This window comes from Pistacia vera, unplaced genomic scaffold, assembly GCF_008641045.1.
Source record: "Pistacia vera cultivar Batoury unplaced genomic scaffold, PisVer_v2 Contig464, whole genome shotgun sequence".
Taxonomy (NCBI): domain Eukaryota; kingdom Viridiplantae; phylum Streptophyta; class Magnoliopsida; order Sapindales; family Anacardiaceae; genus Pistacia; species Pistacia vera.
Genome location: NW_022196295.1, coordinates 475,128 through 492,901, shown reverse-complemented (window position 1 = coordinate 492,901; position 17,774 = coordinate 475,128). Strand labels below are relative to the sequence as shown.

At 34.1% G+C, this 17,774-nt stretch overlaps 1 protein-coding gene across 1 annotated transcript; it reads left to right on the top strand.

Moving 5' to 3' along the window:
- The first annotated feature begins 498 nt into the window (after positions 1 to 498).
- LOC116145683 (flavonol synthase/flavanone 3-hydroxylase-like) lies at positions 499 to 2,596 on the top strand. The gene is made up of 3 exons (XM_031431135.1): positions 499 to 967; positions 1,193 to 1,520; positions 2,254 to 2,596. Exons 1-3 carry the CDS (start codon positions 501 to 503, stop codon positions 2,464 to 2,466), a joined length of 1,008 nt encoding a protein of 335 aa, XP_031286995.1. The 5' UTR covers positions 499 to 500; the 3' UTR covers positions 2,467 to 2,596.
- Positions 2,597 to 17,774: the final 15,178 nt, after the last annotated feature.

Below are 17,774 nucleotides of genomic sequence, written 5' to 3'. Positions count from 1 at the left end.
TATATGTCATGTCCTTTCTGTGGTTGGTAACTCTATCAAGTGAACTACACAACTCCACGTTACTTCAAGTGGGATCATCAAATTTCATTATGAGGGAAGAAAGTCTTTTTTTTTTAATTTAATTTAAGGTTTTATTTCTTCTCTCTTCGGTTTCATTTATAAAATTGCTCACGTGATTTCCTCTTTCTCAATTCTACTGGAGTTTTATTAGTAATATTAATCTCCTCGATTTGATAAAATAACAAATATCCCCCTAAAGTTTTGAAAATAACAATTTTTTATTATTATTAAGTTTTAAATATTAAAATAAACAGTAAAAATGCAATTTAGTAATATTTATTAACTCCTAATAATATAAATTTTACCAATTCATTAACAAAAAGGGGATTTTTGTTATTTCATAAACCCTTGGGGGTTTATGTTTAACTCTTTATTATATAACCCAAACCATACCTCATATTTGTATCCCACCAAATAGAAGAAAATTAGTCACTTAGAAAATGGAGTTACAAAGAGTCCAAGCAATTGCCTCATTATCTTTCTCAAAGGAAACTATTCCTGCTGAGTTCATTAGACCTGAGAAAGAGCAGCCTGCAATCACTACATATCATGGGCCAGTGCCTGAAATTCCCACCATTGATCTCAACGATCCCTGCGAAGAGAATCTCGTTCGTTTAATAGCCAAAGCTAGCCGGGAATGGGGGATTTTTCAGGTGGTGAACCATGGAATTCCTAGTGATGTTATAAGAAAATTACAGGCTGCAGGGAAAGAGTTCTTTGAGCTCCCACAGGAAGAAAAAGAAGTTTATGCAAAGCCACCGGGAGCTCAAACTGTTGAAGGCTATGGAAGCAAACTTCAAAAAGAAGTTGAAGGAAAGAAGGCTTGGGTGGATCATTTGTTCCATAAGATTTGGCCTCCTTCTTCTATCAACTACCAATATTGGCCTAAAAATCCTCCTTCTTACAGGTAATTTGGTAAACAAATATAAGTTAATTATCAACTTAATGTGGATTAAACGTAGATCTACTTACTTTTTTTTTTTTTAATTTATATTGGATTTACATTTGCGTAAGTGACATGTCTCATAAAAAACTGCTGTCCTTTGTCCACATCTTTAGGTAGACAAAAAATGTTTCCGCCAATTTTAATGTTAAATATATAAGTCTAATATTAAAATTGGTGATGATGCAGGGATGCTAACGAGGAGTACGCAAAATACATGAAAGAGGTGGTAGATAAGTTGTTCAAAACTCTTTCATTAGGGTTGGGTGTTGAAGGGCATGTGTTAAAAGAAGCATCTGGTGGTGAAGATATTGAATATATGCTTAAAATAAATTATTACCCACCATGTCCTCGTCCTGATCTCGCTCTTGGTGTTGTCCCTCACACTGATCTTTCCACCATCACCATTCTTGTTCCTAATGATGTCCCTGGACTCCAAGTCTTCAAGGATGACCGTTGGATCGACGCCAAATATATCCCCAATGCTCTTATTGTTCATATCGGTGATCAGATTGAGGTAATTCATTCATTAAACTCTTCCTAAGTTTGATACTAATTGGAACCAAAAAAAAAAAAAAAAAAAATTAATTTTATGTAATTTAATGAACTCAATTAATGTATCTTAAGGATTACGTTGGAGATTAATTAATTCAACTGTAGCATAGTTTGCAACTAATTAAAAGGGATTTCTGGACCCCTAAAGTTTAATCAAATAACAATATTTCCCCTAATCATAAATAACATAAATCACCCTGTTGTTAGTGTTCCATCAAAATTTATAACATTATGAATTAATGAATATTTACTTAATTACAACTCTTCCGTTTATTTTAACCCCAAAACTTAACAACATGAAGATTTTTATGGAGAGATATTTGTTATTTAATTATATCTAAAAGGGATTATTGTTATAAACTCCTAATTATAAGAAAACTAATGGTAAATTAAATTTAATAACTAAAGGATGTTATTGGTCAATCTCAATCCAAACAATAAGGCTACAGAGATAGCAACTTTTTGACTCTCAGAAAACAGGTGTGTTTCATTTTCTCATATGATATTGCTTGTTATGAAACGTATTCGCAAATAAAAAATACCCTAATTAGGGTTTTTTGATTATCTTATAATTTAAAAAGTGACCTCATAAAGAACAGTGAAATAAACCCCTCAGAAAATAGTAATTAGAGTGATTGAAAAGTTGAGGCAATTATTGATTTAATGAATAAGAGAATTGGAAATGGTGGGTGCAGATTCTCAGCAATGGAGTATACAAGGCAGTGCTACACAGAACAACAGTGAACAAGGAGAAGACAAGGATGTCATGGCCAGTATTTTTAGAGCCACCAGGGGAGTTTGTGGTTGGTCCACTTCCTCAACTTGTTGGAGAAGACAATCCACCTAAATACAAGGCCAAGATATTTAAGGACTATATTTATTGCAAACTTAATAAAATTCCCCAGTAGTTTCTTTATTCTTTTTTTTTTTTTTAATTAATTAAGTTCATCAATAAGCCACATATTTATTATGTGCCTAGTAGCTATGTCGTATGTTTTCTGATGTTTCTGGATTTGAATCTGATCATGCATCGTCTTATATTGTTGGAGTTGTTTATTTGTTTGTTTTTTTAATAAAACATAAAATTATATGTAAAAAAATAAATTATAAATCTTATAGTCTATCAAATTCTTTAAATAAAACACTACATTCCTTTATTCCTTATATTATATTGTAAAAAAGGTAAATTTTTCTAATATTATTACTTCGTGTCTCCTTCAAACTAAGAGAGAACTCCTTTTCTATTCTTGTGGTTTTAGTTTATTTGTTTAAGGACAATTGTTTTATATATTATTTTTTGTTTTTATCGTTTCCAAATACTATTCCTTTTATTTGTTAAACTAATAAAAGTTTTGTTGACTGTTAGTTACCTTTTAAATTTGTACTAAAATGATAAAAATGCCCTTTTTAGAAAATGATGAAAAATAACTTACACATATAGCACTAGACTAAACAAACACATTGCGCACTACAAACTAAAATTAAAATTAGAAAAGGAAAAAGCACATTAATTTTGAATTTCTAATGTATAATGCGTTTATTTATTTTAATTTGTAATATATAATGCCTTTTTCTAATTGTAATTTGTAATTATCCTCTACAAATTAAAACTCAAAAAAAAAACACATTGTACTCTACAAATTCAACATATTTAATTAATTTTTATTTTCTAATGCGTAACGCGTTTATTTATTTAATTTTGTAATGTATAAATGTGTAATTTTGTTATTATTATTATATATATATGTGTGTGTGTATAAAATTTTATTGGACATTTTTTATAAATGCATTCTTGTACCAATGTATAATAAAGTTCTAATAATTTCAAAAGATGAGCATTTTTTGCCATTTCAATTGAAATTTAAAAGGTAACTAACAGTCAAACAACCTTTTATCAAGTAAAGGATTAAAAGAGTAGTATGTTAAAACAAGAAGGACCAAAATTTTGAAAAACTGTCCTTTATTAAGTTGAAACCAAGGGATGAAAAAGGAATTATCTCTTCAACCAATAAAGATAAAGTTCAATTTCCTGTGAGCAATTTTCCTACAAATAGGGCTGTTTTTGAGTCGAGTCAACCGTGTTTTCGGCTAAAAGAGCTCGGCTTGAAAAAAGAGAAGATGAGTTTGAGTTCGAGTCTAGCGGAATGAGCCGCTGATTTCCTGGCTCAGCACAAACTCTTTAAAGGGAAGAGGGGATTCGAGCTTGGCTCATGAGCCGACTTAACAAGCCGAGTTTGAGCTGGCTCCGTAGCCAATAGCAAAACAGTGGCACAGGACTTTTGTTTCTTCTTTAACCAAAAAAATAAGGCGATAAAGTTCAAATATGCGTTTTGTATTTTTACCTTTTTCAGACCACAAAAATAAAAAAGCCAATACAAAAAAGTGGTTTAATTTCTTTGTATGAACAGAGAAGTGGGATTTTTTCTAAGAACCCAAAACCCAAGAAACTGAGATTTAACAAGATTATTCATAATCTTACTCTTACTCACTCCTCTCTCTTTCTCAAGATCTAAAGCCAAAAAAAAAAAAAAAAGGGTCTGAAAATAAGACACCATTCCCAGGAAACTCATTAAAGAAAAGAGATATAAGAAGGCAAAATAAAGCTTCTGCAGGGAAGTGGAGATAAATGAAATGGACCCATCATTAGATAGAGAGAGAAAGAAACCACACAGAGTAAAACAAAGAGAAAGAGAAATTGAAGGACACACTTACTCTTTGGTGCAGTGGCACCACATCTGTTGCAGGCTTTAGAGGGCCCATCTCTTCCCTCTCTTTGTCCTCCCCCACCACTCTACGATGAGAAGAACGATGGGCAGCCTGAAGGAAACGTCTTCTGTGGCAACACGTCGGCGAGATTCTGGAGGTGGTTACACGAAAACACATGGCAAAGGCATGGGTATACGACGACGAGACGTGATAACGGAGGTGGCGAAAACTTGGGTGAGAGACTGAGAGTTGTCGTTTTAGGTTTTTCGGGAAGAATCGGTCGAAGATCGAGTTTTTGTGAATTTTAAAATGGGGGGGGTTTGTTATTTTTGCAAATACTTGAGAATTGGTGTTCTCTTGAATCTGAGTGTATTTTTTTTATCTCTCTCTCTCTCTCCTCTCTCTCTCTCTCGCAGATCACTCCCCAAACCTCCCACTTTCTCGCCCATTAGCGACACAACCCGCAATCCCCGCACTGCCCCCCCCTCCCGCTCAGCGCTCCCCCAGCTCCTCGACCGAAACCCATCACCCTCCCCCACAACCGCTCTCCGTCCCATCCATCTCGCTCACTCTCTCTTCTCTCTCTCTCGCTATATATATATATATTATATATAGCTATATATATATATATATATATATATCATACATTTTATTTCATGCCTAAATAAAATATTTGTATTCTAGTTTTAAGTTTTAAATGAAAAAAGTTTGAAGCCAATAATTTCTAATATAATAAATTGATATACACTTTCATAGCATTGGAGAATTTTATGGAATTCCATTCAAGATAAGATGAATAAAAGCGGAAGAAGATAATGATGCTTTTGGAATAAATTTCTATTTAATAAATTACATTAAAAAGAGTTTTGATGGGGCTTAGATAACACTACTCATCTTCAAATTAAGGGATTTCAAATCTATTGAAAACTTCAACAAATAGTATAGGGCTCAATGAACCTACATAATTGGAGATTAGTTTTTCCAAAGAGTGGAGCTATTGACACTCCACTAATGGAAAAAAAGCTCCATTTCTTAAGACAGCTCAATTCAAAATCAAAGTTTTAAAATTAAATTTTGTTTTTGAGTAATACTACACTTACAAAGATTTACATACAAAATGATGTATTAAAAAATGAATGGAAAAGTGAATATAATGAATTTGACTTTTTATTTCACTTTTCCATCTATTTTTTGCCACCTCATTTTGTATGGAAATTTTTGTAAGATTTATTTGTAAGTATAGTATTATTATTTATTCTTGTAGGATCCCATAAATGCTTTTTAATTATATATATATTTTAAATGACTTAACATTTCATTCCCTTCACTTATGCTATATATCTCCCACCATCATTATTCCTATAAAAAATTCTAGATAACCAAATTCAAAGTTAAAAAAAAAATTATAAATAAAAAAAATCCTTACAAATAATTCTAAGAAGATAATAGAGTTAAACAACATAAAAAAAATATATATTAAAATAACTATCAATACTTTGTTAAAACATAATATTAAATTTTTATGTGACTACAAACAATCTCATATTTCAAATCGTATCCCTATTATTTATTCTTATAAAAAAATTAAGTTTTACGAGATAATAGTTGGGTGCCAAAATTACTTGTAAATAGTATGAAATTAAAGTTAATTATAATAATTTAATATAAAAATAAATTTATTATTATAAAATTTAATGAAAAGCGGGTTTCTTTTGTCCATGTCCATTAATATTTAATGGGGTAGCAATAGACTCACTCTTTTCTCAAAGCTCATAAATTTTTTTTTTCCAAAGCTGGGTGGACCCAAGCCGCTTCATGGGGCAACTTTGGTAAGTCATTATGCATTCAACAAGACTCACAGGTATTTTAGAATTAATAAATAAGTGAAAAGCCTATTTTATTATGGCTATGTTTGGTTCCCCAGATTTTTTTAGAATAGTATTTAAAAAAAAATTGGGTTATTTTAAAAAAAAAAAAAAAGAAGATAATTATTAATGTTTTGAAGTTGACTAAAGTAGAATTAAATTTTAAAAATATTGAAACACATGAATTTTTAGATTTTTAGGATAGGATAGTAGAATAGAATAGGATAACAATACTGAACCAAGAGGGGTCCCTTGTAATTTAAAACAGTATTCTAAACCTGGACTAGATCGGCCGGTCGGATCGGTCCAACTGGGTTTCGCCAATAACTGCGGTTCACTAAGGTGTAAAACCTGATATTTTTTCTTAAATTGCTCTTGACCGCTTTTGGACTGGTGTAATAGTGTTAGATCACCGGTCCAGCCCATCCGATCCAACGAATGTGAGTATTTTAAAACGCAAAATCCCGTGCTTTTTGCTTCAGCCTTCGTTTCATCGATCTTCATTTGCTTCTTCGTCTTTCTTCGTTTATCTTTGGCTTTCAATCAAACTTCATTCGTCTTCTCTTCCACCATAATTCATCTTCAGTTTGATTCGAGCTTCATTCCTCGACTTCCAGGTTTGTTCTTTGTCTTCTCTTCCATTTACTATGATCATTTCCTTCACTCATTTTGCCTTCATCTTTCGTCAATCATCACCAATTCACCGTTCCTCTTTGATCTCCATTCATCGTCGATCAATCATCACCACTACACTCCGTCCGCCACCAGCTGTTTTATTCTTTACGACTGCGTTCTTCATTTCTTCTTCCTTCTAATTTTTGATTCATTTTGGTTGGTTTTCTCAGTAATGATAGCGAAGGGATATGATTGTTTTATTCTGAAATTTGGTTTTTAGCTTTGATTGTGATTTGGGTTTGCATTTTAAGCGGTGAATCTACGGTGGATAATTGCCAGATTCTTCAACCTAGGGTGAACAAGTTTATAGTTCAGTGAGAAGAAAAGAGAATAAATATGGAAGAAGTAAAGAAGCAAGAAAAGAGGACGGGGAGAAAGAGAAAGAAAAAAGTAGACGAAGGAGAAGGTCTAAAGGAACAGAAGAAGAAAGAGAAAAGAAGGTGAGAAACGTATATATATATATATATAGAGAGAGAGAGAGAGAGAAAGAGAGAGAAGTCAAGAAACGAAAGAAATTGAAAGAGAAGAATCAGTGAGTAAGCTGATTCAGTTGAGCTTTCCATTAATTGAAGAGAGCTACAGTTTCTTCTCTTATATAAAGAAGAGTAAAACGACACCGCATGATAATTGTGCCTAATTACAACCTAATTACAAACGCTACCCTTTTCAACATTTGGTCAGCATGCCCCCTCAAACCAAGCCACATATATCCGTCAAATCTCCTGAAAAACTAAGCTTATTAAAGAGCAGTTCTGAACTGAACTTGAAAAGAAAAAAAAAAAAAAAAAAAAAAAAAAAACTCTGCACTTCATTGATACTCCAACATCATACTGCAATAGTCAATCAGTAGAGACACTTCTTAACTCTGTATTGCAAACACCAACGAATGAAAAATAATTCTGCACTTCACTGATACTCCAACATTTGAAAAATAATCCTCCACTTCATTTGAAAAATAATTCTGCACTTCACTAATACTCCAACAATAATTCTGCACTTCACTAATACTCCAACATCATACTACAATACTGAAAAATAACTCTGCACTTCACTTATACTCCAACATCATACTGCAATAGTCAATCAGTAGAGACATTTCTTAACTCTGTATTTCAAACACCAACATAAAAAATACTTCTTACAATTCGTAGCTTCTGCACTTCAAATACAACATCTTAGCTTCTGCATTTCAAATACAACATCACAAACATATCTCCTTTGCAACAGCAGTCTTATTCAGCAGTCTTATATTTCAACACCAAAGGCATATCTCCTTCAATCAACCAACTTGCATTTTAACACCACACAATATTTTTGACACAACATTTTAACACCACAGCAGAATACTCACAGTAAATCTGATGATGCAACACCACACAACATACAGCAAAAAGCACTTTCAGTAGAAACAATCGAATTTCTACAACTCTACAACATCTTGCAATCAATCACCCTGCAACCAACATTATGCAACATAACATCACAGCAACAAAACAACTGACTGCAACACCACACAGTAAATCTGCACACCACACAGCATACAGCAGAAAGCACTTTCAGTAGAAACAATCACATTTCTACAACTCTACAACATCTTGCAATCAATCACCCTACAACCAACATTCTGCAACATAGCATCACAGCAACAAAAACAACTGACTGCAATAGATCACACATTGCAACTGACTGTAACAGATCACACACTGCAACTGGCTGTAACAGATCACACACTGCAACTGCAAATTGTAACATATCACAAACTGGAACTGCAACATAACACTAAAATTACTGATGCATGTCATCTTTGCTTATTACATTGAGCTTTTCACGTAATTCTGCAAAATGGGCAGTAGACAGAGCTTTTGTCAGCAGATCTGCAATTTGTAACTTAGATGGCACATATTGTATAGCCACCTTGTTGGCTAGCACCTGTTCTCTAATGTAATGAGCATCTATTTCTATGTGTTTGGTCCGTGCATGAAACACAGGATTAGACGCTAAGGCAACGGCACTGACATTATCGCACCAAATGATAGGTTTAGAAGTTATAGGAATGCCCAACTCAACAAATAAACTTTGTAACCATGCAACCTCTGTTCTAGTTTGAGCTAAAGCCCTATACTCAGCTTCAGTAGAAGATAAAGCAACTACTTTTTGCTTTCTTGAGCTCCATTGTATTAAATTTGGACCCATGTACACACAATAACCACTTGTGTATCTCCTATCTTCCAAATTGCTTCCCCAATCAGCATCAACATAGCATTCAATGTGCAAACTGTCTGCAGGCTTGAAATGTAAGCCATGATCTAATGTCCCTTTCACATACCTCAGAATTCTCTTGCAAGCTTGCCATTGTAGATTAGTGGGAGCTGATAAAAACTGACTTAATTTGTTAACGGGAAAACTGAGATCAGGCCTGGTAAGAGTGAGGTATTGAAGAGCCCCAATTGTGCTACGGTAAAGGCTAGGGTTCTCAAATAGTTCACTATCATTTGAAGCTAATTTTGTGCCCAGAGCCATAGGTGTACAACAAGGATTTGCATCAAGCATGCTGGTCTTTGTTAACAAGTCAGAGACATACTTAGCTTGCTTCAAATGAATGCCTTTGCAAGTTCTTGTAGCCTCTAATCCAAGGAAATAACGTAGGGAGCCAAGAGTTTTGAGAGCAAACTCTTCATTAAGCTCTTGCATCAGTTGTGAAATGTAGGCTGGATTGGACCCTGTTAGGAGGATATCATCAACATATACTAACACATAAGTTAGATAAGAATCTTGCTTACATATAAAAAGACTAGAATCAGAAATGGAATTCAAAAATCCTTTGCTAAGTAGGGCTGTTTTCAACTTATCAAACCAAGCCCTTAGAGCTTGTTTAAGACCATACAAAGCCTTTTGTAACTTGCATACAAAAGTGGGCTGAGAAGAATCTTCAAACCCAATCTGCTGCTGCATATACACTTCTTCATTTAGGGTCCCATTTAAAAACGCATTGTTCACATCAACTTGCTAAATATGCCAACCATTTGTTGTTGCCAAAGTCAGAATTATTCTGATTATAGAAGGTTTAACCACGGGACTAAATGTTTCAATAGTCAAAACCAGGGGTTTGTTGAGATCCCTTGGCAACCAACCTTGCCTTGTACTTTTGGAGTGTACCATCATCATTAAATTTGGTGCGAAACACCTATTTGTTTCCTACTACATTCATATTGGGAGATAAAGGTACAAGTATCCAAGTGTTGTTGTGAACAAGGGCACCAAACTCAGATTTCATGGCTGCTTTCCAATTAGGACTAGCTAAGGCAACAAATACTAATGTTGGTTCTATTTTAACCTAGTGTTGTTAAAGGACAGACAGAGGAGCTGAAGATTCAGTAGGAAATGCCAATTTTAAATCTGATGAATCTTGGTGCAAGGTAGTGGCAAACATAGGTACAGAATCCACATTTTTTGTAGTAATACAAGCAGTAGGATGATCAACATCAGTACTGGTTTGAGTAGAGGTTATGGCAGCAACTTTTGCTCTTGTCAACATAGGATGAGTATTTGTTGCTGCTGACTGAGAATGCTTTGAATCTTTGGAGAATTTTGACAATGTGAGATCAACTTCAAGTGAGCAAGATAGAGGTATAATGTTGGATGGTATAGTGGGCAGAGAAGAACATCTAATGTTGGATGGTATAGTGGGCAGAGAGGAGCAACTGATGGGTGAAGAAGTAGGCAGAGAAGAACAATGGATGGGTGAATTCGTATTAGTATTTGAGGTTGTGTTTAGAGTTTGACTCAAAGAGGAAGCTCAATGGAAAGGTTGTAAGACTATGTTTCCAAGTTAACTCAAAGTTGAAGAAAAATGTGCAGGGGCAACAGGTGGTTGAATATTAGAATTTGAAGAAAAATGTGCAGGTGCAACAGATGGTTGAACAGCAGAATTTGGTTGACTCTTAGTGTTTGGTGGAATAGCAGAATTAGATTGACTCTTGATGTGTTCTGAAAACAGAGGATTAGATTGTAATGCAGTAATAGAGTTAGAGTGATTACCTCCTGTTGCACCATAGTTAGACTTGTTTGCAGGGCTAGATGCTGTAGGGAAACCAGGAGCTTGACCAGAAGAAGTTGGGTAAATAGCAACAAAGGGAAAGGAAGAAGGAGTTTCAATGTGAGTCTCTTGGGGATTATTTGATGTGAATGTAGAACAAAATGGGCCTTGGGCAAAAGGAAACTCAAACTCATTAAACTTGACACTTGGAGTTATTATGATTTTACCATTAGGTTTTAAGCATCTATAACCCTTGTGAAAAAGGCTATACCCAACAAAAACACACTTAACGGAATAAAAACCAAACTTATTATTATTGTACATTCGAAGGAAAGGAAAACAAGCGCAACCAAACACTTTTAAGGAGTCATAAACAGGCATATGATTGAATAATTTTTGATAAGGTGACATGAAATTAATAGTGGCAGTAGTCATTCTATTTATGAGGAAAATAGCAGTTTCAAAAGCTAACCACAAAAAACACAAGGGCATAGAAGCATGGGCAAGAAGAGTTAATCTGGTTTCTACTATATGTCTATGTTTTCTTTCACATCGTCCATTTTGTTGATGAATATATTCACGTGAATGTCTAAACCGAATACCTAATTCAGTAAGATAGGGTTGTAATGCAATGTTGATAATCCGTGGATTATACAGTTTTCTTTTGTCTTTTTATTCGGATTTCAAGTACTTTGTGGTGCATTTTGACCTGAATTGTTGTTTAATTCTTTACATTTTGTGTTTCAGGTTAAAATGGACAATTTATGCAAATAAGGACAAAATTGGAAGTTTTTGACTCAAAAGTTAGCGGATCTCAAAAGTTAAGAGAGTTCTGAAGCAGGATAAAGCACAATGACGCTTGTTCCAAAGGAAGAGCATCGAAAATTGAAGAAGGAATCAAAGAAGCAAGCAGAGTGGTAGTTCTGTAATTTCAGAACTCGTCAATTAGCTTTGCCCCGGCGAAGATTTTTCCTTCGCCGTGGCGAAGTACGCCAGACGCTCCAGATCTGTTTCTTTCTTCGCCGCGGCGACGGTCATTATTTGCAGTTTTGTTAAACGCACAGTTTCATTTTGTGCATGTTTTTGGGCAAGGTATAAAAGGAAAACTAAGCCTTTTGTCCAGAGTCTTCGTTTTTTAGGTTAAACAGCTTTTACATATTCTTTGGATGAGTTTTTGAGGCGATTTTGGATTGTAACAAGGGTGAAGATTCGATTCTAACTAAGGGATTCATCTTTTGGGGAGATTTCTTATCTTTTATCTCAGTTTCATTATGTTGAACTTGATTATTTCTGTTTTTCGTTTTTGTATTGTTAATCTAGCTATGAACTAACCATTTTTGGGTTAGGGTTTTGATTGTAGTTTGGATTTTAATGGGTTAAGTGTTTGATTGTTTTACTTTCATATGAGAATGCTTTGGTTGTGTGTTTACTCTGAGTTTTAATGGATATTGTGATGAACATGATGAGATTGAGAAATGAGTCATGTTATGCTTCTTGGGTAATCACCATTACAATATTGGATGCTAGAGATAGATTCAAGAACTAATGAAATCATTTTAGGATTCTTTTGCTTAATGAGTTCGGAGTTGTTAATCTTCAAATTGTTGGGTGCGGAAGGTTAATAAGGATGAATAGGAAAACATAGCCCGAGAGGGTATGTTAACATCTTAGTGAATTCGATTTACAACCATTGCGTAGGAATGTCATTGTAGTGTAATTTTTAGGTTTAACCCATAAAATCCAAATGAAGTCAAAACCCTACCTATTTTACTTGAAGTGATTATCCGTTTTTTAATATTGTAGTCTTAGTTAAATTTTAGTTTAAAATTTATTGTTAAGTTTAATTACAAATTGCTCCCATCAATCCAAAGAAGTCGTTTGCTTCAACTTGATAACATTAGTAGACTTAGTGCTTAGCTAACAATCCTCGTGAGAACGATACTTTACTCATCATTTTATTACTTGTGCGATTAGTATACTTGCTACATATTGCATGTTGTAGGAAACATGCATCAAATGTACTCTCCTCATTGGTCAGATTGCAAACATTTGAGTTTGTGACCAAATTGCCTTTCGGCAAGATGATGAAACTTGATAAAAACATATTTTACTTCTGCCTTTGTGCGAAGAGGAAACAATCAAGTGTATCTACTAAAGTCGTCTAAGAACTGTACATAATAACAAAAACACTCAGCTGAAGGTAGGGGTGCAGGGCCCCACACATCATTGTGTACTAACTCTAAAAGGGCAGCTGAAGGTGGAAAGCTGGTAAGATGCAATTTTCCCATTTGACAGGCATCACAGAATTCAGGAGAAGAAATTAATTTAGATTGAGGCTGTTTAATAATGTTCTTAGGTAAAGTGGCAAGAATTTTATGTAAAACAAGAGAAAGTGGGTGTCCTAGTCTCTTGTGCCATGTCATATGTGCATTTGTAGTAGTATTAGCAAGTAAACAATGAATTTCAAAATTAGAACAATCAGATTTACATTCAGAACTAAGAAACTAAGGAGAACTGTGAAACACAGTAAAGTCTTTATTGTTGAAAGAGTTATTACATTTTATAAGACCATGAGTACTAGAATTACTAGCATCACTAGTATTAGTAACAAGACTCTTTGACTCTGCATTATGAAGACAATTAGGACTGTATGTAGAACAGGATACACCAGGTTTACAACTTGCTTGACTACATAACTTAAAACATGATTCATCAGACTGAGAACTTTCGAAACTAGACTTGTTTGAACAAGACAGATTTGAACAGAAACCACTAGAGTAAGGTGTATCAGAATTGGATAAACAGGGCATAGCAGACCTAGGTGAGATGTTCAACTGATACAAGCCTCCTTTAAGTTCCCCTTGCAGCAAAGTGGCCCTGGTTAACTTGTCCTTAACAATGCAACAATCAACATTAAACTCTACCACAACATCATTGTCCTTGTTAAATTTAGAGATACTTAGCAAATTTTTTGTGATTTTAGGCACACATAGATATTTTTGAGCAGTAAACATTTGGAATGAAGATCACTAGATAAAGAAGTAAAACCAATATGAGATATGTTAAGAAACTCACCATTCCCCACTTGAAGTTGATTTGCACCGTCATAACTCTTGCTAAGACTCATGTGATTCAAATCAGCAGTGACATGATCTGTTGTGCCTGAGTCCATGTACCACACAGGATCAGTAGGAGTGGAAGATGTAGCAAGAGCAGAATGTAAGACTGGCTGAGGATGAGCTTGTTGATTGTACCCTGAACAACCAGGTTTAAAACCAGAAAATGAAATGTTTGAGCTAGCAACAAAAGCTTGACTATCCCTTGCCAACTGCTACCTGGGAACACTTAATAGTGAACTTCCAGAGTTATCAACAATCTGATGAGAAAACTATGATTGCTGTGTATTTTGCGAGAAAGAACCTATAGGAACAGTAGATTTTCCAACAGATTATGGCTACCCAAACTATTGGGATTGAGAGTTCATAGAGTGCTGTTGAGGTAGTAAACCAAGAGAGTATCCATTGGCCACATATGACTGAGAGGCAGACTACTGTGGTGGTTGTGAGTTGGAATGTGGTGGCTGTGAGTTGGTGTAGGCTTGTTAAAAGTACCACTGTAGGTTGCATTGAATCTGTGATAACACTGCACAGCGGAGTGTCCTGCCTTGTTACAAAGCTGACATATTAGCCTATTTCTCCCAAAGTTTCTGTCTCTGCCTCTACCATACTGTTGAAACGAAGGTCTTTGAGTGAACATGGAAGTATTGTAGGTCAGTTGGGGTTGGTTTTCTAATCCAGCATTGTAAGCAGTAGTAACAGGTATGACATAATTTTGTTGATAATGTGGATTTCCCAGTGACACTAATGAAGGGATTGGAATGGATTTGTGTGCAAGTGTTTGTAGTGTGTTAGGTGAGCTTTTAGTATTGAAGTGTTGAGTGGAAGAAGAGTTGGTATTGGTGACATCAGTAAGAATTCTAGTGTGATGAAGTGATGCCACATTTGCAGAATTGTTATACAAATCTGTTGTATTGACAAGAACTGAGCTTCCTGTAGGGATACGGTATCAACTTTGGACTCAAGTTTGGAGGTTAAATTGACAATAACTGCATCATATTCTGGTCCTAGACCATCTAATACATATTGCAACAGGTCCTTATCAGCCACAATCAATCCACTAGCAGACAAACTTTCTGTTATTTCCTTCATCCTTTTAACATAATCAGAGATACTCATATTCCCTTTTTGAGTGGTCTGTAATAGATTCTTAAGGTGTAAAGCTCTAGCCTTAAAATCATTTAGGAATTCAAGATGTAAAGTATTCCAAATTTCAATAGAGAACCTACATTTCGATATTAATCCAAACACACTCTCGGAAATGGAAGCTAATAGCCAACTTACGAGAAATTTATTTGTGCGCTTCCATAAGATATAGGCAGGATTCACCTTATTACTAACCAATTCACCACCTAACTTGAGTTCACCTCTAATTTGTCCTAACTCATTTTCAATGTCTGAATTTGATATAAGTAAAGGAGAAGGACAAGGAACTTTACCAATAAGATGATCCTCCAATTAATGCGATCCTACAGCGAAGAGAACCTGTGAGCTCCAGAATCGATAGTTGTTTCTTGTGAGCTTTGGACTGATAGTTTGCAAACTTGAAGGTAAAGCTGAGGTTGCACGATTTGCAGATTCCTTGAGCAAATGTGAGGTGGAGTGATCGATTAACTCTTTTAAGAGTTCTTCTACGCTTTTAAGCGAGTGTGCAGAACCAGAATCAGTCGCCATTGACGGTTAGTCAGTAGCTCTGATACCAAGTCAAGCAACGAAAGAAATTGAAAGAGAAGAATCAGTGAGTAAGTTGATTTAGATGAGCTTTTCATTACTTGAAGAGAGCTACAGTTTCTTCTCTTATATAAAGAAGAGTAAAACGACATTGCATGATAATTGTGCCTAATTACAAACGCTACCCTTTTCAACATTTGGTCAACAAGAGAGAGAGAGAGTTGCTGACATCATCAGTTTGACCCGTCGATCAGACCGGTTGGACAGCTCAAACTCAACCCCTAGTCCAGGTTTCAGAACATTAATTTAAAATCAAATATTTCAAAATTACAACTTTGGGCCTAGTCCAAAAGCCTTGGTCTAGAACTGGCTAATAATTTGAATTTCAAAAATAACATTTTTTTTGTCTTTTTATTTTTTATAAATCATTCAAAAATTATTAAACTGCTAGAATTATCTTTCACTTAACTTATTGTTCATTTATTAGTTTTATTTAAACTTTTTTTTTTTTTTTTTTTTTTTTTTTTTTTTTTTTTTTTTTTTTTAGGAAAAGACGTTGGTTTGACAAATACCATTATTTTAATTTTTGTCTTAATGAAATCATTTTTTAAAGTTAAAATAAAAATGTCAACATCTCTTATTTATCTAATCATTTTAAAATTATTTTATTACATTATCTTGTTCTTATAGCTATCAAAATTATAGCTCCTTTATCCCTTACAAACTTAATTATCATATATTTTCTTTTATTATCAAGATTAAATAATTTAGTTTATTATTCTAATTAAACATTTAAAAGTTTCATATCCATTAATTTCGAAATTTGTCATTACATAATTTATTAAATTCATTTTTTTTTTTTTATCAAAATCCTTTTGAGTGATGCATTGACCCTCCATATTCTATCTCTTTAGACCCTAATTATCATTATTTTTTTAATTACAAGTTTATCCTTTATTAAGATACTAATCAAGACATAAAAGAGTTATACCTATCTAAAAATTTTCTTTTTCTTTTGATCATAATCCCTAATTCAATAAACCCTAATTCTATTTCAAATAAGGAGACGAAATTTATGTAATTGAAAGAGTTTGATCAAGTTATATAAGTACTAAATTATTCCTTTCTATTTTTCTTTATTTTTTTTCTTATGCACTGCTTTACAATTTATAAGTTAGTTTGATCCTTCAATTCTTAATTATTATTCTTACAATCTTGAAAGTAAAAAACACATATCAATGAATTTCATTTATAATATTATATTCAAACAAGAAGTATAAAAAATATTGCATGTGTCATTGTAAAACCATACGTGATATGATGATGATGATGAGCAAATATAATAATAGAAGCAAGGTTAATTATTGTAAACTTAATTATTTGAGTAAATCAACCATATTTCATTGAAGACAATTGTTTTGTCATGCATAATCAATTAAACCTAGAGCACGAATGTTCTTAATCAAGGTTTCTTGTAAGACCCTGGTTATGAAAATAGCTTTTCATGTGCATGGATAAACACAACTCACACACAAACACACACCACATACTGTAATACCCCATTGAGGTACGTACTTAAGATTGTCTGTATTACTTAAAGGATTCACTGTTCAGTTCAATTGAGTTTGTATGTTGTTGGATTAGCCTGTAATTGAATTGGTATGTTTGCCTTGGTTTTGGTTGAGTTTTGTTGAAGTTTAGAAATCCAATCTTCGTCGGGGCGAAGAAGAAACATCGCCGCGGCGAGGGAGCTGCACTCACACGTAGCTTCTGCCTTTTTTCGCGGGGTGATGGAAAGTTCTTCGCCGTGGCGACGAGCCTAATAAAAAGTTTCTTGAGTTTTCTAGAGAATTCTTCTTGGGGCACAATGACCATTTTACCCCTAATTAGTAGGAAAAGTGGGGAGTAAAATGTAAGGAAATTTAGTAGAGATGTGTTTAGATGGGGGTGTATTTGTAAAGAATCAAAGGATATAGATGGAATTTCCAAGGAAGGACAAGGGCAAAATGGGAAATGATGCTTAATATGAGCTAAAAAGGGTTAAGTGTAGAGAAACCCTTTAGTCCATCCATTCCACCGCTCTTCCATTGCCTATTTTTTCTCCCAATTTCTCCATTCAATTCCAAGATTTCTAAGGGGTTAAGAGA

Excerpts from the sequence above, each read along its gene's own strand:
- LOC116145683 (XM_031431135.1), top strand. The coding sequence starts at position 501 with ATGGAGTTACAAAGAGTCCAAGCAATTGCCTCATTATCTTTCTCAAAG. Across the intron at positions 968-1,192 it reads AAAAATCCTCCTTCTTACAG|GGATGCTAACGAGGAGTACG; the intron begins GTAATTTGGTAA and ends GTGATGATGCAG. Across the intron at positions 1,521-2,253 it reads ATATCGGTGATCAGATTGAG|ATTCTCAGCAATGGAGTATA; the intron begins GTAATTCATTCA and ends TGGTGGGTGCAG.